Source organism: Eurosta solidaginis, chromosome 1 (genome assembly GCF_040869045.1).
Source record: "Eurosta solidaginis isolate ZX-2024a chromosome 1, ASM4086904v1, whole genome shotgun sequence".
NCBI lineage: Eukaryota > Metazoa > Arthropoda > Insecta > Diptera > Tephritidae > Eurosta > Eurosta solidaginis.
In genome coordinates, this window is record NC_090319.1 from 314,146,520 (window position 1) to 314,174,084 (window position 27,565).

General features: G+C 37.5%; 2 protein-coding genes across 6 annotated transcripts in view; one reads left to right on the forward strand and one right to left on the reverse strand.

Moving 5' to 3' along the window:
• The window catches only part of FipoQ (F-box/LRR-repeat protein FipoQ), a 41,403-nt gene that overhangs the window by 12,842 nt on the left and 996 nt on the right, over positions 1–27,565 (reverse strand). The window contains exons 1-2 of one of the 4 annotated variants that reach the window (XM_067761548.1): positions 10,039–10,196; positions 1,139–1,253 (exon numbers count right to left, since the gene is read on the reverse strand). In XM_067761548.1, coding sequence (XP_067617649.1) covers positions 1,139–1,225 — 87 coding nt within the window. In that variant the 5' untranslated portion in view covers positions 1,226–1,253; positions 10,039–10,196. Of the gene's footprint in view, positions 1–481; positions 801–1,138; positions 1,254–9,966; positions 10,197–27,565 lie in introns of those variants that run through there. The other 3 variants (XM_067761547.1, XM_067761549.1, XM_067761546.1) reach the window with 3 other exon arrangements.
• On the forward strand, positions 18,371–26,826 carry LOC137237654 (uncharacterized). Of its 2 annotated transcripts, none has more exons than XM_067761550.1 (3): positions 18,371–18,588; positions 23,080–23,517; positions 26,052–26,826. In XM_067761550.1, exons 2-3 carry the CDS (start codon positions 23,192–23,194, stop codon positions 26,479–26,481), a joined length of 756 nt encoding a protein of 251 aa, XP_067617651.1. In that variant the 5' UTR covers positions 18,371–18,588; positions 23,080–23,191; the 3' UTR covers positions 26,482–26,826. The 2 variants fall into 2 exon arrangements, with proteins under 2 accessions (XP_067617651.1, XP_067617652.1); XM_067761551.1 differs by lacking the exon at positions 18,371–18,588 and adding an exon at positions 22,747–23,002.

A 27,565-nucleotide genomic window follows, 5' to 3' on the forward strand; every position in this document is an offset into this window, starting at 1 on the left:
CGCAGAGTAGGCATCACTGAAAGGACCGAAAATAGGTACGGAAAATGTGTTTCAAGATACAATCAGTTTTGTTTTGGTTGAATTGAGAGTTTTACACATCTTTTATTCTACAACCGAAAAACTAACCAAAATATACCGAGTGATTTTATAGCTATTCCAAGCAGTATTTACTAATTTTCTAGAATTACAATAGAACTAATTTTAATAATAAAAAATACGATTAATATTACAGGAGTAGTAATCGTCATATTTTTTTAGAATACTGTTACAGTAATGTATGACATTTATTGTTGCTTAACCCTGTATAGAAAAAACAAATTTTGTTGCACCCCCGAAAAAGCACAAAAATAGCTTAAGCACATTGTTGCTTTGTATAGATCTATTAGTAAGTGCATATGTTTTATCTAATTATTATTTTTTGTTGGTATTTTCTGCCAATTAAAATTTAAATATATATTCATAACTTCAGTTTTATTCATACCGTATCAGCAAAGGGCGTACGCACAGTACCATCGGAGAGATACACCTGTGACGCTTCAACAGCGAGTTGACCCCATATATCAGTTGATAAATCCATTTAGACAATTTTCTTTCTTTTATTTACTTAAAACAATTTAATGTTAATGTTTAATCAAATGTTTATGTATAAATTCTTTAAACACCAACTTTTATTTTCTTTCAATTGTCTTATGTAAAACAAATATATATTGCCTCTTCAAGTGGCCCAAACCCAACACAAATCACAACGAACACAATGTTTCTTACGAACTGCTGGCACATGCGGCCGCCAGCTCCATGATGATCGCAGTAATAACGAAGAGCAGCAAGTGGATATTTATTTTTAGACAAATTGAGAGATTCTCTTGTATATTTCGAAAAATTTCGGCGTCTATTTGAATATAGCTACATATGTTAGAGCTAAAACAAAAACAAAATATTAAAAAAATCGGTCTGACCAACATGTTGGCTTCATTGAAATTTTGGCTAAACACCCCAAATCGGTGAGAGCGCTGTTTCTTATGCTCATTTAAAAGTAGACATGTAAATATGGATCTTGTTTTTGGGTCTACTACTAAATTTTTCACTAACATGCATGCTCAGCTGTTCACAATATGCATGAACATTTCAATTTACTCACCAAACGCTCCTTTGATGGTACATTGATATCATCGCGTCCAATGGCTGAGGAAGATGTTTGCACCGCTAAAACGTTCCAATTATCCATCGCAATTTGGCAAAATGTTGTTTAACAGCTAAATATGTTTTGAATTTATAATTAATAATTATAATTGAAGTTAATTATTTTTTGAGTGCACTTTCGAGCGCCACATTGCGTATACGTAATATTAGTGCGGGGAGCGAAAAGTCGCACAGTGGTTCAGGAGCGAAAAAATGGATAGATGTAGGAAATGTAAAACCTATATTTCCATATTTTTACTGATTAGCTAATTGAATGAGTGTTTCGAATTTGTTTGATATATATGTAGTATTCAAGAAAAATCGGAGAAATTGTAGTTATTGTTTTGTAATAGTTCCAATTAAAGTTTATTTAATTAGTTTTGCCATATGGGGAATAATTTTATCAGTATTTTATAATTTATGAATTGCATATATAAATACGTTTATCTTAAATATACATATCTTAATATATATATATCCGTCAGCTGGACTCTTTAAAAATGAATTCTGATTCATAACACCGCGTTACACACATTCTGTCCTATGAAACAAATATACTTTTTTGGAAAGGGGAGAAAAAAAAAATACACTTGTATCGGCGATTTTCTTGTAGACGTCCTAATTTTTTTTATGTATAAAGTATAAAGCTCGTAGTGTCCGTCTGTCCGCCTTTGTGAAAGACTTTGGATCGATTTTTAACCGTTTTTCCGTGATCCAATCGAGCTGTTTTTTGCAGGCAGACTCGTGGAAATCACATCACGTCAAATTTTTTAAAAAATAGATTTTTATCAATTCGCAGATTTTCCTAAATTTTTTTTTTAATTTTTTTTTTACTCTTTCGGCATAACTTGAAGGGACTCCAAATTTTTAAACTAGGTTAGGTTAGGTGGTAGATGCCCTGATAAGGATAGCTCACTTGGACAACACGAAGGTCTGTTGTGATATCACATACACCAAAAATAACGGTGACTTAGATCTAGCTACTTAGAAAATCGTTGGGTAGCAACGATAAAGCTGAGAATGATACCGATCACAATTTTGGATAAATCCTCGGGAGATCCCAGTGCGTCGCGACCGAAGTACTTTCGCCTAGTTCTGACAAAAGCTGGGCAATCAAATATAAAGTGATTTGGTGATTCCACCTCAAATTTTTAAACTACTAAAGCGAAAACAGTGAAAAAAAATTTTTTTTTTAAATACAGGAAAATCTGAGAATTGATAAAAATCTATTTTTTTTTATTTTACGTGATACAGCCATTTCAACGAGTCTGCCTGCAGCTCGATTGGATCACGGAAAAAGGGTTAAAAATCGATCCAAAGTCTTTCACACAGCCGGACAGACGGACACTACGAGCTTTATACTTTATACATAAAAAAAAATTCTGACGTGTACAAGAAAATCGCCGATACAAGTGAATTTTTATTTTTTCTCCCCTTTCCAAAAAAGTATATTTGGTTCATAGGACAGAACTAAAGCTCGGTTTTGTAACGCAGTATAATAAGCGACCTTCAAATCGCCCATATACTAAATACTTGGTCGCCATTTGGAATTTTTTCAAAAAAAATTTCAAATTTGTAAGCAGCGACCTCGAAACCCCCTTTTTTAAGTTATGCACAAATATTTCAAAGTTTGCCGTAGATATTATGTTTTTGCCGCTTGTCAGTACAACCTAAGCCTCTGTGTGTCGCTGGCCAGAGCACGGTACGGGCAATTCGGTACCCATCTTCTTTTCTCGTCGCCGTCTTACCTACCGATCGGTGAAGAAGAAATCTGTTACCGACGTCGAGTTTTCGTAGATGGACACTGCCAATAATAAATATCTATCCTCTTCTGATTCACAAGTTGCACGCCTACATAAAACACTTGCACTTGCCGTTAAACGACATATCTTTTAACAAATATTTTCAAAAAATGTGATAAAAGTCTATGGTTCTTATTTGGTTTTTGACAACGTTTTTGTAGAACTGAATATTTCGGAAAAGTCCATGTAGTCGAGATAATAGTAGTATGCATCCGATACCTAAAGTTGATCAGTCGAAAGGTAAAAAGTTTTAGCCTAAATCTGAAACTATTTTTTATTGCATAAATAACCAAACTTCGGATTGCAGTTGTACGCTCTACCCACTGAGCTATCAGATCTGTGTAGCAGAACATATCATAACGCTTCATTTGTATAACAAAATGTTGTGAATAAGAGTATATGACTTGGAATTTTTTTCAGAAATATAAAATTCGCTGGTGACTAACGAGTCAAGATAATTAAAAACCCCTTACAAGACTTGAAGCCTTCCATAGTTAATACACTTTTTATATCATCTTTACTATGTAGTTTCAATTAAATATTTGTTTACCTACCCTACAAGAACACTGACTATCATATGACTATCATCTGATTGTCAGCAATGTCAACCTAACGATCAGCGCCTCATACAAACTTTCTATCACAAACTTAAGGGGACTTGCGCAAATGTGATGTAAACAACTGTGTACGTGTGAGTTTTTGTCTCCTTCTTATACACCAACATGGCCTACTGATTAAGTATATAGCCGTACTGCTCACTCTCATTTCTTTTCCTCGATCAGTGCTGACACTCTAACTATCAAAAAGTGTCATAAATGATAGTTTACTGTAGATATCAGGTTTGACTGTTATACTATCATAAATGACCATTGTTATATTCCGCAAAAAATTAAAAAATGCTTTTTGCTTTTTATTTACTTTATTTCATTACGTTTTTAATTTTTTACGTGATAAAAGCATACGTTTAAAATAAATAGTTTTATAAGAATTAGAGTTCAGAATGTTCAATTTAAATTCAGAAAATAACAAAACAACAGAAGAGCGCTTTCCTCATGCGGAAACACATTTAAAAATTAATCACCACTAACCACTATTATTTTTCGCGTATCAATTTTTTTAGTGCGCCCCATACATTCCGACAGTTTTTGGTATTTTTTAATATTATTTTCGATCTTTTTTCTTTTAGCATGGAGCTTTGAAATGCACTCTTTTTCATTTTTTAAACTTATTTTTTGTATGGTTTTCGTCGGTTGAAAATGGCGGAATTTAAAAAATAACAAAACAACCGTGATAATCATTTGATTGTCATATGACAGTCAATAGTGACAACATGATTAAATCGGATAAACTGTTCTCGCATACATGAAATTCCGTTGAGAATTATGTATCTGTCTAACATGCATAATGGTATCTGCTCTATGTTCTTTTGTTCAGTACCAGGTGTCCGAAGCTTTCCCAGTTTGAGTCCTTTTTCATGATTATAGGCTGTAGTTGGGAACATGCGGACATGCGTGAGCGAACAAAGGAACATACATAAATTTGAGTATCAATGTTTACGTCATCGCAGGATCAGCATTGTCAATTACAAGTGTGAATGTATTAGTAAAACTATCAGCGTTTCTTGTAGGGTAGTTCCGTAATTGCGCTTCAACTGTAAGTTTTGTCTGTTCCCAATGGCTATTGTATAAACTTCAAAATTCAGAATTTTCAATCGAGCATTTCAACATTTTTCATATCGAGTTTCTCAAAAGTCTTACATACGATCAACTATCGTCTTCTTTTTGTTTATGGCCGAGCCACAATGAAGTTTTTCATATATGTATATAGATACATTCAAGGCAATCTTGTGCATTCCCGTAACATCGCCACAATCAGCCAAGATGTTGCGTTTGTAAAGATAAAGGAACTTCAGACATAGCAATTTATACTTGTTTCGCCTTGCCCATTCACATACAAAATTTCGCGAAGCACTGTTATAAACATTCTCACTATACAACAAAAATACTTGCTAACATATTTTGTGTTCTATGCATTTGTTAAATTGCAGTTTTTAACTGTGAAAAATGTTTAAGAAGTACCAACAAATGGGAAAAATAATTTCACTTGCAAAGTGTGAAGCCACCTTTAGCCAAATAAATTGTCAAATTCTGCTTCTTATGCTTGGTTTGCATCAAAAGTTGGAAGATGGCTACTTTTTCATGTCAGATGGCGCTAGTGTCACTCGATCTGCCGCTCCCATAAAAATACGTGCAATCTGCTCATAATGCATACGATTGTGTTAAATGCATCTATGTATATGAAAAACTGCTTATGTGACGGGGCTTTTAGGAAAAAGGCCGCGATTTTGAAGAAAAGTAATGGTGGCATAAATAGAAATTTTGTTCGTAAAAGTTTTTACTGAAATTTTTAAATATATGTGCCAATCTAAGTAACCCCTATGAAAGCACGTTTCAATTTTCGATGAAGCACCCTAACGTACACATTTTGATATGGACATAATTTTAAGTGAAACAGAAATTTAATTTTAATATAAATAAAACGTGAACACACCATGTTCAAAGTGTTTGGATGTCATCGCACCCATTTTCTATGTACCCAGAAGCCGAAACTATATTACATAGGAGGTTTGAATATACGCATGTATTTGTATTTCAAAATTTTCTTTTTCTACACTTAATAATGTTAGGTCACTTAGGCGACCTTGCTCCTTCGTCGATCGTAAATATGTCAAAATCAGTTTTAATTTGCTCAATAAACGTTCGCAGTTAGCAATTGATACTTAGATAGTCAAGAGTATTTGAAGTGCCACTCGCATGCTTGGAAAAACATCTTCTCCATACGAGATTATAAAAGTAGGTAATTCTAACGGAGTAATATTTTGCAGTCACATAGTTCGATAAAAAGTTCTGTTCCATCCAAATCTGTTTAAAAAATTTCCAATTTCATATTCTGCGGAAAGACCAACATCTCTAGCCGATTCTCCGGGTATTTTACGGCGCCTTACTCGTTTTACTATATTATATCAATATCCCATTTTTCACAAAGAGACTTTGCTTTTTCTATTGCTTCTTCACAAAGAGTATCTCGAATTTCGTATACTTCAGTCTAATAATTTAAGATCATGATACGCTTCTCTAAATTTCATCCCCGGATCTTGTAATCTAAGCTGCACACGATCAATCCTCCTTAAGATGTCATACCTAAATGAACCAATTTTATTAAACTAAAATTTAGTATATTGTGACGAATATTAGCAACACTAAGGAATACTATCATCTCTAAGCCGATACTAAGCAGTCACTTGTATCTGCATAAACAAATCAATCATTATGTCTATACATATGTACATACAGCAGCGGAGAGTTACTCACAAAAGTATGCAATCATCAGCAAAGTAGTTCTCACACATAGACATGCATATTTCTGAGATACTCACAAAAGTATGCAATCTTCAGCGAACTAGTAAATTCTAGAAATAGAAACGCCTAGAAATATGCCAACGAGGAAACCAAAGAGTATAAAAGCAGCACCAGCTGAGGCACGACCAATCAGTTTGGTTTAAGCACGCTATTTGTTGCGAAGTATAAGTGTTATTGTATTTTCAAAGTAGTCTAATAAAGACCATTTTGCATTGTTGAATATTGAAGTTATTTTATTCAACAGTTTAGCGATACGAACGTTAGCAGGAGGTTGCAAATAAGAGGAATTTCAATAAATTCGTTACAATATTTTGCACCAGAATTGTAGCTTCGCTTCTGGTGTCACTGTGGTGTTAGTGCCCTCTGCTAATTGTTCTAAGTGTTCTACTAAATTCTCTAGCCCATCGACGATAACTCTAACCGCTTGTACTCTGGCGCCCCATCGTGTTTCAGATTCGCGTTTGACAGTTTTTATTAACACATTTTTTAATAATTCCCGTCGAAACGTAGAACGTGAGAAAAAAAGATATATGCTTTCAATTATTCCACAACCTGTAGAAAGTGTTCCGGATATACCTATGCATGCATTTTTTAGTATAGAAATTGTTTTCCGAAATCAGTTATAATAAAAATACAAACTATCCAGGAAGATGCCCCTTGCCCTGCTTCGGCCCCCCTTCACTACGCCACTGAAAGTAAGGGGAGAGAAGAGTTCAATAAAAATTATCAGAAACGATCGGAGTTAGGTTATGATGTTTGCATATTGGAGAGGTATTTCGTCATCCCTTGTCAAATTTGGTTTGGAAACACACCGGTTTCGGCATTGCGCCATCATCATTGTCATTGTCTCAAATCCAAGTTCCAATATACATCAAATATCCACCCTCTTGGAAAATCAACAAAACAAAACGAATCAGTTAGGATGTAGCTCAAAAAGGGCCTTAAAGTTTATTTAAATATAGGGTGTGTCCGAACTGCAGTTAATGCAGCAGTGTTACATTTTATGACAGAGCATCACGTTCTGAGACAAAGTTTGAGCAGCTGTGGCAGCGTCGCGCATTCGTTTAATGAAATGTTGACAATCTTTTGATCATCAGATTCTGGGTTCACGCCCCGGGAAAAGCAACATCATAAATTTTAGAAACAAGTTTTTTCAATTAGAAGAAAAGCGGGGTTGCTTTCGACAGTGTTTGGCAAGCACTCCGAGTGTATTTTTGCCACGAAAAGCTCTCAGTGAAAACTCATCTGCCTTGCAGATGCCGTTCGGAGTCGGCATAAAACAAGTAGGTTCTGTTTCGCCAATTTGTAGGAAAAATTAAAAGGAGCACGACGCAAACAGGCTCGGTGTAAAATCTCTTCGGAGGTTATCGCGCCTTACATTTATTTATCTTTTAAATGTATCGTTTTTCCAGCATGGCTTGAAACGAATGTAATGTAATTATATTATGGCTTTATAATTTTCTGTCAGACTTGAAGTAAATATGTTTGTATGGGGTGTCGAGTGAAAAAAAATGGTAACTATCCGAAACCGTAATGGATTTGTCTGTAAGTGCTACCAAGAGCTTTGATTACTAATGGTAATGATTACTCGTTTTTTTGATTATTGTCTTTAAAAGTCATTGAATCATTACTTGCCATTCCTTTCTATTTTTAATGATTACTTTCCAATTGATTAAAAAAAATTGCATTTTTGATTACTTTTGATTATTTTTGATTTTTTTTAATAATCCGATAAAATCATGATTTATTAGATTTTTTTCTGATGGTAATCAATCAGTAATTGCATTTTTTTGGAAAACAATTGAAATAATCGTTGACCATTAAAATAGGCATCTAATTAACTAATTGAATATGTGTGATACGAAAATTGGAAAGTACCACGCCTTTTTCCAATATTCTCCAATTTTCGTTAAAACTTTGACTTTCGGAATATTAGCAGCTATGCCATGTTTAGGTAATGTGACTTAATCGGCTCACGAGATATGTGGCATGGAACGAAAAATGTTTATGGGCGGTACTACGCCCTCTTTTCCAATTTTATCGCCTTTCCCTACTGGCCGGCTTACGAGATATGTGGTATGGAACGAAAAATTTGTATGGGCGGTACTACGCCCTCTTTTCCAATTTTATCGCTTTTCCCTACTGATATAATATCGATGTTGGGCATCTGGCCAAGTACCATTTGCCTGGTATTAATACTCTTAGAGATATTGATTATCCCGATATTGATGTATATATATTGATGTTACGCCCCCTTAACACCAAATATACCCCAATGCACTGAAGAGTTCTATTTCCAACAGCGGGTTAGGGGGTTACAATATAACCACGATAGGTATTCCTATCGTAAGAGGCGACTAAAATACCAAATAGAGGCAAGGGGTTGTATAGCGCAACCCTCCTCAAGGGGTTGCCAGCGCAATATATAGCTTCTCCAACCCAATTGTCAACCTCACCTATCCGTGGCGAATTCTGTTTCATTAACAGCCGAGGCTCTGACGATCCCGAACTCCTCATTGGTCTAGCAGGTGGGAGGGCGGTATGGCCTAGAAGGTCGCAAGTGGTCATAACAAATTGTTCCCGAAATGGTCGGGCTTGGTAACGGAACGTACCGGATCTGCATCCGATGCAGGACCATCAACATCGATAACACTCTCCAAGATCTTCGGGGAATGTCCTTCTCGCTACAACAAAACAACAACATTTCCTACAAATTGGTGCATACTTCATCCAAATCGGCCAAACGGTGCGTTCAAAAAAGGGAGTTGAAAATTTGCTTGTGGCGTATTTATATATACATATGTAGATTAGACTGGGTCGATTTATTAACCGATATCGCGCCATCGATTTTTCGATAGGATTTGGGCTCTGGAAAAAAAGTTCCACTACGCATACGCCAACGTTTTTACAACAGTTTTTTGAAAAAAAAATATTTTTTGGGTTTTGGGGAGTGTTTTGGTCAAAAAATTTACCCTTTCGCCATTTTTTTTTCGCAGGCTAGAAAATTATTTTTTTGGGTATGCGTAGTGGAACTTTTTTTCATGAGCGCAAATCCTATCGAAAATCGATGGCGCGATATCGGTTAACTTTCGTCCATACAAATCGACCCAGGTTAATGTAGATGTAGATGCAGATAGATAGATTGTTATAATAATGTTTCTTTATGTAATAGTTTACATGTATTTTGAGAATAATTTAGCATTCTATACAATTCGAGCTACCTAAATACGCTATTTTAATATGGAACTATTCTGGGCTAATAAATGGGTAAAAAACTATGTAAGGAACCATGATTGATACGCATTTTTCAGTTGCGTAAATTTGAATGCAAATTTTAGCAAACCAAAAAAATTAAAAAGCTAATTTATTCCAGATTTCAACACCAAATAAAAACTCGAATTTAATTTACAGTTGCCATTCTACACATATCTTTTTTTATTCTTAGTCATTTGTTTATATTCACTTAAGAATTAACTGAAACTTATGTATGATATACCCAAATGCAAATATGCACGTATTGTATGCCGTTAGATATTTATTTAGGTATTCACGATTTCTTAAATTACCCTTTAGAAACACTCGAAAGTAACACAAATTTTACTATTTGTTTTTTTTTTTTCTTAATCTAATTCAATTACTTTTATTTATATCACTATTATTTAATTGCATTAAACCAACAATCCAACCATGATGTTAGCCACACCAAAAATCCCGAACAACTGAATGTTGAACTTGTCGGTGAGTTTGCGAAAATTTACATTTTGTACATACATTTGTGTAAATATGTACATATATTTTCAGTACGGATACTTGAACAAAATATAAAGTACATAATATATAAGAAGTACAGGCCAACATATGTATGTATGAACGATTTAACACACTTTACGGCCCTAGTAAACCAGAAAATGCGACCAACATCCGCCATAAAATTTTCGCCAAACAAATCATCAATTCTTGGGTATATTCATCATTTGGACCGCAAGCAGCGATCATGTCGATCGTATTAAACATTTGTACATAAGTACATATGTTTATTATATTTATAAAAATGTACATTTGCTAGATGTACTCTCGACATTCTAATATTTTCTTATTTTAATTATTTTTCTATGAGTGTGCATTAAGATGTTTCGTCCGTAAAAATTGCGTTTTCTCTGCCGAAATCAAATCCAAATACGGGGCAGGCAGTACCGGCATTGGTGACAAATGCTAAAACTGCAAGCGCTGTCACCGGGTCCAAATGTGTTATTCCTTGGTTTGTTGAAGATGGCAGGTGGAAAGATTGTATAAAGGCTTAGAAAAATATTGAAGAGTTGTATAAAACTGAACCATGTCCCGCAATCTAGTAGAACGGCTCTAGTCAGCTTCAAACAGAAAGCCAAAAGAACCAGTCATCTGCACCCGAAAGACAACAGGCCTATTAGTTTGACATCATTTACGCTTAAAACTCTAGAGAAATTAATCTATAAATCTTATAAAATAAAGTCGCTAAATGCCATGTATGCACATAACTTCACACATAATGCTCCGATTTTAAAACGGTTTTTTGCATTTGAAAGCTTAGCTACATGAAATGGTAGTTAATATAATTTGAAGATATTATAGGGGCGTGGCAAATTACCAAAATGTAGTAAAAAATCATAAAATTTTTGTGTACACAGCTATAACTCATAAACGGATGGATGGATTTAAAAAATTCTACTTTTCAGTAAAACTGAAATATTTACCTTCGATCTGCATCAAAAAAAAATACTTGATTCATTTCTTATATCAGTCAAATTGTTTAAACAAAAGTAACGTTTTTACCAAAAAATGTGTTTGTGTGGTTGTTCGCTGTGAATTGTGCGCGATAATTGCTTTTGAGTGAGGCATGATGCGACACATACATACGTACATATATAGCATTCGCTGTGTTTTTTAACTTCTCGCGTAGGTTTATAGGTATGTATGGATGTACATCACTACATAGTACAAAACAAAGTAGCTTTTTCTGTCCCTATGTCCCTTTGAATGCTTAAACCTTTAAAAATACGCAACGGATTTTGATGCGCTTTTTTTTAATAGATAAGGAGTGATTGAAGAGGAAGGAACGGATGAACATATTTGGCTGAAAATTGGTGGAGGGGTAGCTTAGAACCAGGGGACAGACATAGGATAATTTTTATCCCAATCTGACTAGGGTCTTGAGATCAACACGTGGACCCGGGTAATCCTGGGATATGTTTGTACAATATGGGTATCAAAAAGAAGCTGTTTATGAGTACTTTGATACGGGATATTTTTCGTACCCGCAGGTAACAAGGGTCTCGAGATATAAGCGTAAACGTGGACGCGGGTACCCCTAGAATATGTTTATACAATATGGATAACAAATGAAAGCTTTTGATGATTGCTTTCGTACAGGGTAGTTTTCATACCTATTGGTGACTAGGGTCTCGAGATTGAGGTCAAAACGTGGACCCGGGTACCCCTAGAAGGTGTTTATACAATATGGATAATAAATGAAAGCTGTTGATGAGTGCTTTAATACAGGGTAGTTTTCATACCTATTTGTGAAGGGTCTCGAGATATAGGCCAAAACGTGGATCACGGTAACACTAGGATGTGTTTTTACATTATGGTTATCAAATTGAAGCTCTTGATGAGTGCAGAGTAATTTTTATACCGCTGGGTGACTAGGGTGTCAAGATATAGGCCAAAACCTGGACCCGGATACCCCTAGAATGTGTGTGTAATAGGGATATCAAATGGAAGCTGTTGCTGAGAACTTTAAACTAATTTTCATTGTGATATTCGATTTAGTCGCATCAACCTGGCAAAACTGATAAAAATGCATGCGAAGCCGAAATAAAGACATGAATTACTCACATAACTATTTACATACGTCCTATTCGATTTGCCTGGCAATAAGGGATGAAGATGAATGGGAAAAACTTTAGAGAAGACAAAAGATGGAAGGAGAAGGAGACTTAGAAAGAGATAGAGTGAGACGAAGATAGAGATAGATCAAGCGAAAAGACGGAGGGAGGAGTGAATAAAAGGATTAAGAAAAAGTGTGGGGGGAGAAGAGTTGGACGGGAAAAGCTTTTTAAAATTTATGTAGATAGACCAAATTTAGGGAAGAACAACGTCTGACGGGTCTGCTAGTAGATGTATATATAAAATCGAATATGAATCAAGCATTACTCTCTTCAGCACAACATGCTTACACCAAAGGCAAGTCAGTTGAAACTGGTTGTGATTTTTTTTACATCTATCTACGTTTACGCTTAAATTTTATATGGACTACTAAGCTTTAAACTTTATCTACTCTTCTGAAATTGATGTGCATAAAATTAGTACTCCTAAATTTCAATACGCATTACACTCAGATGCAACTGAAATATGTGTCTGTGTTTCACCTCTACCCTAATTCTATGTATCACCTTTACAAATGGTGTGTGTCCACTATTAATCGAAACCGATTCAGCTATATGTTATACACTATGGCCCCAGAGGTTTGTGTCTGCGCTTTTCGGTACAACATGTTCTGTAGCTAGTTGGCGCTAGATGGGTCTCCTAAGGATTATCTAAGCGAGGATAAACGGTTTTTTACGCGCAAACGTAAACGTATACGCGTGTAAAAAAAACACGGCTACTATTGACACACTCAGTCTATGCGAGATCTTTATTGACCCGTCAGTTCAGCCTAATATACACCGGAATTATTAAATAAACGAGCAGTCCCATTTGACGTGGATGGCGAACTTGGAAGAATTAAAATTTGTGTCTGCTTCCTACTCTTCTGTCATGAAAAGCTGCTCAGTAAAAATGTATCTGCCTTGCGGATGCCGTTAGCTAAAAACATGTAGATCCCGTCCCGCCAATTTGTAGGAAAAATTAGGGATAACGACACAAATTGGAAAAGAATAATAAATCGCTCCAAGTATTTCTTTTAAGCCCTTATTGCATTTAATGAATGAAAACATTTTTAAGCGATGTTTTAATTTAAATTTATTGAATAATTTGGGAAAAATTTAAACAACGTGGCATCATCCATTTCCGGAAGAAAAACTTTGAAGAGATTTACACGGTATAATCGAAACAGTCGTCGCCTCGGCCGTCCTGATTTCACGTTGTCTCAATTTTTCCCAAGCTAAGTTTCGGGAAGAGAAGATTATCTCGCAATAAGGTCAGTGATCAGGACCACGCCGCTGGGCGGGTTATTGTCGCAGCACATATGTTGTCGGAACCTTTCGGATAGTGGTAGAACATGGTTTGGTAAAAAAAAATATGAGATTAGCCTCGGATTTCACGGAAAATTTCCTTAATTCAAACCTCCAATCAACGCAATTAAACTGAGAAAAATAGTTTACTCAATTTTTAGGATCACCCTAATTTGGATACTTCAAAAAAATTTCAGTTCAAATATTTTCCAAGCCTTTGAATACTTCTTCAAGCATACGGATGAATGAAAAAATCATGCATCTGTTTTTGCATTGGGATGTACATACATATATTAGTGAGCAGCGATAACGGTAAATTTAGCCGTACGACCTTCTTCAGGACTCTAATCAAAACTCTATCACTTTGACATGACCTGGGGCGTTTAAATGAAATAAATAAATGTTAGGCGCGGTAATCTCCGGAGAGATATAAGGCTGACCTTCTCTTCCATTTCGCATCGCTCCTTTTTTAATTTTTCCTACAAATAGGCAGGACGGAATCTAATTTTTTTATGCCGACTCCAAAGGCAGATGCGTTTTCACTGAGAGCTTTTCTTGGCAAAAATACATTCGGAGTGCTGGCCAAACACTGCCGAGGGGCGACCCCGCTTAGAAAAACTTTCTTCTAATTGGAAAATTTGTTTCTAAAATTTTGATGTTGCTTTGTCCGTGGCGTGAACCGGGATCTGACGTCGTAGTACATGCTTCTGGACCATATAGCAGAAAGAGTACGATAACCTCAGCGGGTTAGGGGGCTTCGAATATACCAGCGGCAGGTATGCCTCTCGTAAGAGGCGACTAAAATACTAAGTTCATTCAAGGGGTTGTGTAGCGCAATCCTTTCCAGGGATTGCCAGCGCAATATATAGCTTCTCCAACCCAATTGTGAACCTTATTTCTTTCTGTTCCTTTAACAGCCGAGGCTCTGGCGACTCCAAGTTCTTCATGGATATAAAGGTAGGATAACCTAGAAGGTTTCATGGGGTCATACCAAATCGTTCCCGATATGGTCGGGCTAGTATCTTAATGGTTATTGTTACCGGAGCGTATCGGATGTGCATCCAGTAAAGGGCCATCAACATCGATAACACTCCCCAGGGTATTCGGGAGGTGTCCTTACCGCAATAACAACAACAACGACGGGTACGATAAAAGACTTACAGAACATGATATTCGTTTGACAAGAGAAGACCTTACTTTTCAATTTTCTACCTAGTCGAAAGAAGTCGCTGGATTTCAAAGCTGATGTGGTTGTTTTTGATAATGCTGGTTTCCAAATAAACGAAGTCTTACCGTTTCGAAATTATGGCTGCCGACAGTGGCGTGGTTGCCAAAGGTAAATGCGCGGCCAAATTTTACCTAGTGAAAACCAAGCATTACAATGCGCTCACTTCTTTGTGTAGGCATTATCGTATAATCATTCATAACTAAATTGGCATTTGTAAGTTCAATTAACCCTTCCGCTATTGGAGTCGTAAGAAAAATTGTGTAGATTCGTTCCATTTTAACCATACTCAAGCATTAGGCTTGAATGTAGCGTTAGATTCCACAACTACTAATATCAATACAGTGTCATTGAAAGGAATTACAGACATGTTTGCAATTAATTATCAAGGCTTTTTGATGTCTGGACCGAAAACGTCCTATATAGACCTGTTAGCTGCCAGTAACGATATTAATCGTAGAACGTTATTGCACTTCAAATCGATATGGGTATCAATAAAAAAATTTTTCGGTGAATGTTGGGTCTAGATGTTGTGGGTTTTCAAAAGCACTTATCTCTGTTTAGTGAACTCCTCATTTCATTGCCATCGAGTTAATTTCGGGAAAGACCTAAGAAATACGCGCAATCCTTGATGCCGATCAAGAAGATAATTATGACGGGCTTTTATATGACTAGGTTGCTCCATTCATACAACCACTCTTCACATGCAGAAATTACGTAAAGTATGTCAGAGTTCTGATAAACAAAAGTTGAGTTTGTTGCAAAATTTATAAACTTGTGCGAACATAAAATGAGACACTTAGGCAAAGAATAGCTTAAGCTGCAACCGTGTTAACTTTTATATTGACAGTCAAGCAGCAATTAAGGCAATAATCTCGCATAGCACAGCATCTAAATGCGTGTTAGAGTGTAAGCAGTCTCTGGAGAGAATCGGGACAGGGAGAAGCATACATCTATATTGGGTCCCTGGGCATATGGGAATAGATGGGAATGAAAAAGCGGACGAATTAGCTAAAAAGGGCGCATCCCTTGAAGCTTGCTCCGTAGACGTCCCAATTAGATTGGGCGAGATTAAGCGAATGCGAGAGGTGCACATGATCGACCAAGCAGAAAAGGCGTGGGTTCAAGCGCGGGGCTGTAAAGTGTCGAAGATTATGTGTAGGTCTTACAACCTTAGACTAACACAGTTACTTCTATCATTAAAAAGAGAGGACTGTAGACTCATGACGGGTATTCTGACTGGACACTGCCTTCTGGCGTCACATGCCTTTAAATTAGGCTTGGTCAGTGATAGCAGGTGTAGGAAGTGCGGGTCGGAGGAGGAAACGATCGAGCACGTTCTGTGCTCGTGCCCTGCACTTGCCAGGCTAAGACTCCAGCTATTAGGAGTGATACAGCTGTCAGATCTAGAAGCAGCAAGTGGCTTAAGTCCTAGGAAGCTTCTAGTATTTGCCAAGAGGACGGAGTTATTTTATAACATAGGTCCTGGTTTTTGATAGAGTTTTTCAGTTTGGTCGTTAAAACAAACTTCTGGTAACACTACGGACTCAATCAGTCTATGTGAGGTCCTCATGGACCGGCCAGTTCAACCTACCTACCTAGGCAAAAACAAGCGAAAATCAGGTTGGAACTCCATTGAAGGTAACCTCCCATAAAAAAGGCCCTTATCCGTTTAAACGGCGCTACCTTCCGTTACCTACTTCGGAATACCTTTTTGGCCACAACATCTCATTTCATTCGAAAATCATGGCCTTACCAGTGTAGCCGCTATGTTTTACTTCGCTGAACTATATTGCTGCCTAAAAAACGTTCAGTCAGCTCGTAAGTATCTTTCTTGGGTGCTACGTTGCTGCTCCCGTTTAAGAGGGCAAAAAGAAGAGTACGTTTCTTAATCTTACCGCTCTCTTGGCATATGTTATCAGATCGCAGTTTTCGTTTTTATAGACCCTTGGCCTTAACATCCGTTTATATTTTTTCGATCACTATTTCTGTTGGCTAGCAGCTCGAGCTCTTCGCCACCACGACTTTCTTACTCTTCTATTTTCAAAAGATACATTACCCCCTTTTCATCTCATCGTTGCGTTCGCACACTTTTTTCTTTCGGTTGTAACGCCATATTCTTTATAATACCATTAGTATTCTCGAGGTTGCCAAAAAACTATTTTTTCCTCGGCAGCGGTACGAAGTTCTACAGAAATATGTTCCCACCGGTCACGAGTCTAGTGGACTTGCGTTATCAGAGAGCAGGTATGAGAGCCGTGTGGCGAGGCAATAAGCAGTCGTTTGCGATTGCAGCCTTTCGACGTCTAGCTCTCTTTGTGTTTTTTTTTTTTGCACCCGCAGAGGCGGGCTAGGATTTTGGCTGAGACGAGATATGATGTTAAGCTAGGACCTCGCATGGTGCGCACAACTTAAACACTTGAGACATGCCGTTCATTTATCGCAACATGCTCGATGTAATTAATTGCCTGCTTTTCGATTGGGGAAACCATTATAGTTTCGTGAATCTTTTTGTCTTAAACCTGGTACTGGATGATCTTGTTTCAGTCACCAGATAAGCCGATCAGCCTCAATCCATTAGGTGAGGTTTCTGTGGGACCAAATGCATCTTTTAAATTATATAGTAAAAACTGTTTACCGTATGTGTATAATTGCGAGATGTCCGTCCACTTCGGTGAACGCCGATACTTAGTAAGCTTCTCTAGCAACACGAATCCGACACCGAAATTACGCATATTTGCTTACCACTCCAGTAAATGTTACATTTTTTCAGTTTTGTGCATCGTATATTTTGAATGGTATCAATCAGGCGGGCAGAGGCACCATTCCCATTAAAGGTCCGAAAGTTTCGAGTATATGCCTTCAAATCGTAGGCCAAGAAATGTTTCCAATGGCCGCCATTAAAAGATCAAAAGAGGGGCGTCTTATTTTCCGAGGATTTGTGTGGATTTTAATTGGAATGTGGTTTTATGTAGCTTATAGAGAACCGCTTGATCTAAGACTCACGGTCGCTTCCGAGCGATCTTGTCAGGTTTTTGCCTTCTATCTATGCATAAAATGCCAGGACACAACTGTCAGAAGTAGTGAAGTTAAGTTATATTATTTTCTGGTCTACAATTGACTGGACCTGATCGTCCTTCAGACATAACGTTGATAGCAATGTCAGTACGTGTCGTGTGTACCCTTTCTTGTAGTTAGCTGGCAAATGTCCAAATACTTTTCGAACTGCATGTATGAGATACGGTAATAAGCATGTACGATCGCCGCATGAATCATTCTCATTGAAGAAAAGTAGCGCGGGAGACAGTTACAAACTATGCGTAACGTAAATTTAACTCAAAGATGCCATTTGCCCCTAAGTATTTGTTTACTAATAAACCACCACCCAACAACAACTATCACCCAATATATGTAGGTAGTTAGTGACGTCCTAAGTTTTTGTGAGAGGAACACAATTCAGTTTGCTCCAAAATTACTCTTACACACATACACTTGAAGAAAAACAAATGATCACCGCATGAGATTGTTTGGGAGCGTGTAGGCAAACAAGCGACTGCGGTGTAAAAAAATCATCTTTGGTAAAAGAAAACCCAAAACAAGTCAGTCTGAGTGTGACATCGAAGTCATAAGTTTAGTGAGTTAAAACGATACAAACTGGGCGGACTTATATATAATTATTAAAATATAGCTATTTATATTTTAAACATTTTTAAATAATTTAGTTGTGCTTTGGAAAAATTAAAATTTAAACAAAGGTAAAACTCGTGTCCAAGCACTTGTTGTTTTCATAGACGTGAGTGAGTGTGCGCAGTGAGAAATAGTGCATCTACCTCTCAGGTGTAAAATATATTCAGGCGTTGCAGTAGTATTCACACAGATTAACCACTACAACAAAGGGAATTATACATACACATTAGTTCAGTTCAAAATGACTTATTGGACGCAAACTCAAGATAGTTGCCACCTGGCAAGTCATTGGAAACAAGAAATATTTGTTTTTTATATCCAGCTGTGTCGCCGCCGTGGTGAGGTGCAACCGTTGTCGCGTACCACACCGAAGGCGAAAGTCAATATCAACATTCTTTAGAAAAAGTATTTTCTATTAGTAAAAGGCTTTTCTAAGCAAAGTCGGACCTCGGCAGTAGATTGGCCAACACTCCGAGTGTTTCTTTGTGCCGTGACAAGCTCCTCAGTGAAAGTTCATCTGCTTTGCGGTTTCCACTTCAGCCTTCCTTCTTTCTCGATTTCCATAAGCGAGTTCCGATTGGAATACTTTCTGAGCCGGAGTATCTTTACTCACTGCCATATCAAAGCCGCGAAATTCGGACTCACTGAACTATGTCCATATACGCGTTAATCTTCGGTTATAGACTTGAAGATATTGATTTTCATTCTCCGAGAGGGCACTTAACTGCCAACTGTATAGATGCACTTCCATTACATTACCAATTTCATTCCTCCGTAAAAGAATTGCTTACATTTCATGTAATTTATTACTTTTGAGGCTCTACTATATATATATATTTTTTTTGTAACTGAAAAAAACCTCTGTAAAAATATAATTTCTGTCTCAGTACTTTCGAAATTTCCATTCCAAAGAATTTGTTACAGTAATTGAAATACTAGACATTAATTCGTGGATAAAAACTGACTCCGGTTGATGTGGTTGACTTCGGGTCACTCTTTTTCATTTGGGCAATTTACAAGAGTGTCGTATTCATGTCAAATTTTAAGATTTAAGTTGTTTCCATGGTTTCCAATATAAAATTTGATTAAAGCATGAAGCATAGCACATACAGCGAATAGGAGACTTTGTGAAATGCCTAATTATTTCATCAGATTTTTCTTCTGAGTGGCAACTGAAGGCATTTGGAAGTAAAGCTTACGATTTCTTCTCGAACACAAGCGAGATTTTCCAGACCCGAGAAATCGATAACTTGACTTCTCGCGAGATTCTCGTGTCTCGAAGTAATCGTAAATCTCGCGAGCTTCTCGACATTCTTACTAAATCGCTGTATGGACATTATTTATACCAGGGATGGGCATTATCAACAAATTTGAATAACCATTGACGAAAAAATGAAAAATAAATTTTTATTCATTATTCAAGAAAACTTGAGTGATGAATAACATGGTATTTTTTATTCAAGCATTTCTTGAATAATGAATAACATTTTCTCGTTATTCAAAATATTCTAATTGATGATAACCGCCCATTCTTATTTTTGCAAATTTTGAATAGAGAGTTGAGTTATTATTCATTATTTACGAAATATGGAATAACAATAAAATTTTAGTATTTATTCAGTTATTCAAAAATAAAAAAATAAACCATCGAGATGCTCTGAAAATATACCCATATGCGTAACCAGTTCGCGTGTAGTTCTGAAGCTTCTTAGGTTAATATTGAGATGATTTTGGGGAGTATTCGCGGGGTTTTTTAGGGGCCGTTTGGGAGATAATTTCTGGGACACCCCGGGGATCCTCCCGGGGTCTATTGGGGTCCGTTCCAGGGGCTCCATCGCGATCCTCCTAGGGTTTTGGGGTCATTTCGGGATGGCTTTTGCAACTCCCTCGGGGTCATTCCGAGATCTTTTTGGGGACTCCCTCGGGGTAATTTGGGGGTCATTTCGGGATGGTTTTGGGGACTCCAACGGGGTCATTCCGGAATATTTGGGGACTCCCTCGGGGTCATTCGTAGGTCATTTCGGGATGGTTTTGGGGACTCCCTCGGGATCATTCCGGGATATTTTCGGGTACTACCTCGGGGTAATTTGGGGGTCATTTCAGGATCGTTTTGGGGACTCCCTCGGGATCATTTCGGGATGGCTTTGGGGACCCCGAAATGATCCCGAGGGAGTCCCCAAAACCATCCCGAAATGACCCCGAAGGAGTCCCCAAAACCATCCCGAAATTACCCCGAAATGACCCCGAGGGAGTCCCCAAACCCATTCTGAAATAACCCCGAAATGACGCCGAAGGCGTCCCCAAAACCATCCCGAAATGATCCCGAGGGAGTCCCCAAAACCATCCCGAAATGACCCCGAAGGAGTCCCCAAAACCATCCCGAAATTACCCCGAAATTACCCCGAGGGAGTCCCCAAACACATCCCGAAATGACCCCCAAATGACCCCGAGAGAGTCCCCAAATAGATCCCGAAATGACACACGTATGACCCCGAGAGAGTCCCCAAAATCATCCAGGAATGACCCCGAGGGAGTCCCAAAAAGATCAGGGAATGACCCCGGGAGGACCCCGAGGTACTCCCCTAAACCATGCCAAAATGACCTCCAAAAGACCCGGAGGGAGTCGCAAAAGCCATCCCGAAATGGCCCCAAAACCCTAGGAGGGTCGTGAGGGAGCCCCTGGAATGGACCCGATAGACCCCGGAAGGATCCTCAGGGTGTCCCAGAAATTACCCCCAAACGGCCCCCAAAAAACCCCGCGAGTACTCACCAAAATAGTCTCAATATTGCCCGAAGAAGCTTCAGAACTACACGCGAACTGGTTACGCATATGGGTATATTTTCAGGGCATATCGATGGTTTATTTTTTTATTTTTGAATAACTGAATAAAACCTAAAATTTGATTGTTATTCCATATTTCGTAAATAATGAATAATAACTCAACTCTTTATTCAAAATTTTCAAAAATAAGAATGGGCGGTTATCATCAATTAGAATATTTTGAATAACGAGAAAATGTTATTCATTATTCAAGAAATGCTTGAATAAAAAATAACTTTTTATTCATCAATAAGAAAATTTAAAATGATGAATAATTTTTTATTTTTTATTTTGATTTGTTTCATTTCAAAATGACTCAACCCTGATTTATACACTTAATTTTTGCTACTTGTGACTTTTTTGTTGATTATATTGCTTCAATGACATTTAACTCAAAACATATTTATTATACATATAATTTTGTTCTCTATATTTTTTATTTTTCAACGAGACATCAAGAACACGTCTTCGCGCGAGATTCTCGAATCTCGAATTACTCGTAAGGCTCGCGAGATTCTCGAATCTCGAATTACTCGTAATACTCGCGATCTTCTCGACTTTGAATTCAGTCGCTGCATTGGCAATATTCTATACATTTCGGGGTTTTTTACTTGTGGTTTTGCGGACATTTTGGCTTGTCCTCCAGAAGAAATCGTAAGCTCTATATAAAACAGCCAATGAATCGATTAAGCTGAATGTCGAGAAGCTCGCGAGCCTTACGAGTAATTCGAGATTCTAAAATTTCGCGAGAAGGCGAGACTCGCGAGGAATCTCTTCTCGAACATGTTTGCGAGCTCTATTTGGAAGCACAAGAATTATCAAATCTATCTATCTCTTGGCCTTCCCAACTAAGTAAGGGCAGCCCTTTCGTTGCCATGACGGAAAACTTTTTTACTTTTACTTTACTTCCGATTTTCCCTCTCAATCCAACACCCTTCTTGGAAAGTGCGATTTCTCATAGGACTTTTCTACCTGACCAAAAGAAGTTTGTCTTCCTAACCATGTTGTAATAAATAATTTTAGAGCAAACTAGGTCCGCTGCTAAGGTTATCTTTCCAAAAGCAGTTTAAAGAAATTTTTTGCAGGAACGATAACTGACGTAGAGAGCGTGCTTAAATTATAACAGGGCGATTTAGATACCACACTCTCTGGTTACGTAATACGGCAATATTCCGCCTCTAATATAATAATGAAATAAATTAACCGCCAATTATAATTAATGGACGCTAAGTATTTGGTAACCAAAAAAAAATTGCCAATATATTGGCAAAATATTGTCAAATTTGCCATAGTACTGGCCAACTGCCGTTTTCACTTATGTACTTATCAAAGGTATGAAAAGGTTTGTGGTCAAATTTGACCTAGTGCTAATCAAGCAACAAAATTTTTCTTATAATTACAGATCTTTTTTTACTAAAAAATCTTTTTAGTGCAAAAACTGCAGCAGGGTATATGTATATAAGTACAGTTCAGTCCATAGTGGCACCTCTCAGAATTTACCTGTTCAATTCCTCACTCAAACGGACACACACACACATATTTCAATATTCTAAGATCGTACAGCACAACACACACAGATGCATCATTAACCCACTGCATCGTCGCTATCTTATCAGACTGTAGAATGAGTATTTAAAAGATATACAATATAGAGTGAATGAGTGAGTGGCGTTAGTTGGCTTCTAATTTTGTTATTGTTTATTACTAATAATTTATTTCTAATTCTTGCACATTGCAGCCAAAAAATATTGCTTATGCCGAGAGAATAATTAAATTTATTTCGTTAATTAAACGGTTCTTAAATTCAACGACATTTTTTGGTTAAATAAAAACAAAATTCCCACAAAATCATGTCTTATGGCGCTGAGAGGGCGCTTGCCTATTTGTATCCATTGATCATAGCTACCTCCGTTATATGCTGCGTCACATCGGCAGTAGCATGGGCACATTGGCGCTATGTACTGAATGCTTGTCCGGAAACAAATTGTGGTTGCTTTCTACATGGGCGATCCACTTACACAAGCTTCGAAGGTGGCCACATCGCCTATTGCCATTTTGCTACATATGGACTTCTATTTCCATTAATATTCGCCACTGTACTGGGCATTTATCATGCATACCGGATTTGTATGGGCACAACAAAACGGAAAACGGGAACAACCACTATACGGCAGAGGTAAGTTAAAATTGCACATTGTATGTTTATGAACATATCGGCAATATCATCCTATGTTGTTGTTGTTGTTGTAGCGATAAGGACACTCCCCGAAGGTCTTGGGGAGTGTTATCGATGTTGATGGTCCTTCGCCGGATGCAGATCCGGTACGTTCCGGTACCAAGCCCGACCATCTCGGGAACGATTTGTTATGACCACATGCGAGCTTCTAGGCCATACCGTCCTCCCACCGCCTAGATACTTGAGGAGTTCGGGGTCGCCAGAGTCTCGGTTGTTAATGTAATAAGATTCGCCAGGGATAGGTGAGGTTGACAGTTGGGTTTGGAGAAGCTATATAATGCGTTTGCCACCTGAAAGGGTTGCGCTAAACAATCCCTTGAATCTATTTGGTATTTTAGTCGCTTCTTACGACAGACATACCTACCGTTGGTATATTCTAACCCCCTAACCATGGGGGGTCATCCTATCTCGGCTGACGATTCGGAATTTATTTAAGTGTAAATTTAGGAAGGAAGATAACCTCCCAGTCAAGCGTTCTTATATGTAGGTATGTCATACAAACTTTTGAAATTTTTAACATTTCCCTAACTACAAAATACTTTCTTTTATACATCTTCGTATTTCTTTAGAACCTACTAACCCTTTAACTCAGTGTAGCTGAATCCAACTGAATCAGCGGCTTCGCGATAACTGACGCCGGTTAGAAACAACAGTGGTATGTGGCGAGGGCACTCCTTTCCTTCAATGCCACAAGCGAGTATAGGTAGGAATGCCTTCCGTGTTAGAGAATTTTCATCGACAGTAGATTCACAAGCTCAAAAGTCTCACTGACAAAGTCTAATCAGATTGTGGACTTGGTAGATAAGTTATTCGCACAATATGCCAGACAGAACCTTTTATATCGAAATCAAAATGACTCGATAGTCAATATATTATCCACGGCATCTAATAGGAATAATGTCCGAAATTTCTACAAAAAGTCCGTCTCATGAACTTTTCAAAACTTTGGCATATGTGTACAAGAATGATTTATCGATAAGCGATTTTGGCCGTTTCGCTGGTTCCCAGTGAACTTAACAAAGTATGTCTTGTAGCTGCCAGGCGGATATTTTAAGAAGGCAGATCTACATGTCAATTGTGCATTGTGAGGTCTAAGCTTCTAGCAAATGAATATAGAGCAAAGTAAGTTTACATAAAGATTAACAGCATCACTTCGTACCATCCGTACATCAACAGTCCAATAATTAGCCTCGTTGGCTACTAATTTAAATGTTGTCAAAGGTTAATAACCATAAAAGTAAACTGCGATCAAAAGGTCTTATGCTTTTGAATACTTGCACACATGTATGTATGTATATGTGGGTGTACTGAGGATCGCATTTAATTTAATTTTAAAATACTAATTTAATTTTAAAAAAATTGTTTACGCCGTAAGTATTGATCAATATATACAAGTGGCAAACGTAAAGAGAACATGGAAGTACCAAACAAACACAAAATATAATTGACAATGGGGTCATTCAAGTTGCTATATTTCCGCAACCGTCTTTGGATAGGTAGAAGTAAAAAAGTCATAGGAACTGAAGGTTTTTGTGGCAACCAGGCAGTTTTCGCATTAACTTTTGACGTTATTCCATGTTGTTGTTGTTGTTGTTGTTGTTGTTGTTGTTGTTGTTATTGTAGCGATAAGGTTACTCCCCGAAGGCTTTGGCGAGTGTTATCGATGTGATGGTCCTTTGCCGGATACAGGTCCGGTACGCTCCGGTAACACAGCACCATTAAGGTGCTAGCCCTACCATCTCGGGAACGATTTATATGACCACATTAAACCTTCAGACCACCTGAGATTCTTTTCGATAAGTGATCAGCATACTGATGTTAGTTTATTTTATGAAGCCTGAGAAAAGGTGATGCGGGGGTTCCACATGCGCGGTATCTATGTAGTATGTCACTGGGATTGTCTTTCTTACCCTTTAATTAGAATCGGGAGGCATGCACTCACTCTTTACTTCCACGTGCAAAAAGCTAAGAGGTAGTCCGTCACTTATCAAGATTTATTATTTATTAAGTCAGAATATTGTGATTCTCAGTTCGTGATAGTCGCGTGGTTGAAACGTAGTTCTATCGTCAAGGTATGGTTATCATCTTATCAGTTCCGTCCGCATACAACTGACACCAGATTCCGTTATCTGAAAAGTTTTAATTCCACTTTTCCTTCTTGGTTATGAATACCAATTTCGCTATTCTCTAGCGGGATGACCTCAGTTTAATTTGAACTTTCTAGACGAATCTGCGTGCTGTGACCGACGAAGCGGCTTTAGCATAGTTTAGATAGTTCGGGGCAACCTTTGCGTATGAGTCGGTCATTGCTACATTCTTATGGCCTCTTCCTCAACGGATAGCCGCAGGTTTTCCTCTCTCTGGTCTACCAACTCTAATTACCATACGGATTTGTGCATACCTCATTTCACTCCAACATATTTTATTACAAATATCTAGTGCACACGCAATAATAAAATTCCTCTTATTTACAGATCCGGTGATATGATTGTGGTGACCGCCGAATCCGAGCTAACACATAACGGCATTTCTCCGTATTACTGGACACCAGCTGGTGTCATTTCATGCGTCATGGCCGTATACACATTGGTCTATGCATCGATCTATACCGATGGATTTCTTGTCACCTGTAAGCAATATAGTGAAACGTTAGTAAAAGAGATTCAAGGAGCTGGGAATATTGTACCAGTTATAAAGGGTCGTCTCTCATGTGCAGCAATTTTTGATTTCATGGACTACTTGGTAGAGAGCATTTCATATGAACGTCGCAAGTATGGACGCATTAACACCGCTGCATGTCTCTATATGACACTTATATGTAGTTGGTTAGCTGTCATATTTTGGATTATGATATCGGTGGTAAATATTGTTCATGCACGACGTACACGTTCGGCACGAGTTTGAAAATATCGACTTGTGCAGGAAAGCTAAAGAGATCAGCGGAAACATGACATTTTTATTTCGAAATAAGAATACATTAGACTTTTTGCATTTTGTCAATTAGTTCCGATTGGCAGTGAAGTATTTTCTCGGAGCTTTCTTGAGAGGAAGCTAGGGGTTTTTGCCAATTTAAATCTGGTAAAATGTTAAAAAGCCATTGGGAAACCGGTCCATAGAAAGAAAAACGTCCATAAACAACGTACAAGAAATTTTAAAATATTTATATTTTTCGTATATTACTATTATATTTAATTTAATTTAAGTTCCAACATTACAAAGACGTCATCGACTAGTTTAAGTCAAAACTAACGAACATTTCCATTTTTAAATAAACATTTATAAATCTAAACACCGCTTAGCTATCATTCATACTATTTTCTTATTTTTTTATATTTAGACCGTGGTTAGAATTCGATTAGAATGATCATTTAGCGAAATGAATTTACGAGACCAGTAAAGACTGGTACTACCTCTTGTATGTATGATAAAGCTAGTAGTTCGACGTGTTGTTCCAAATACTCGGATAAAATATGCGTTAGATGTACACCCAGCATACATGTTGGTTCCAACTGATTGCACTGTGGTGGACGCAACAATCAACCTTGTTGGAGTTCAAGGCCTACCTGAACATCTTCGTTATATTGGTCAGGACGCTGGTTGTTGGAGTGTGGTTACTAGCAATTGTCAAAATCCAGTTTCACTACAACATTCATAATTAAAAAAATACTTGGAATTTTACTATAACAATTGCCGGTCACAGCGAGCTAGCATATGGATATAGTCATTACTCAGTTTATCTAAAACCCTTCCAATCTCACATATCTTTGCTTCAAATTCTTGGTTTATTAGCTCTTTTTCTTTTTCTATCCTTTTATGTTCCATTTCAATTCGTTTGGATTCAAGGTCACTTTTGTTGGAATTCTAGTTTAGCTCTTTCAAATGCAAGTCTTCTCTCTTGCAAGGCCAAAAGCAAGCTTAGCGTTTTGCCATCACCAAAAGTTTCATCAGTGTCAGTTTCTTCAACTTCTGATAGAGCTGGTTCACCATC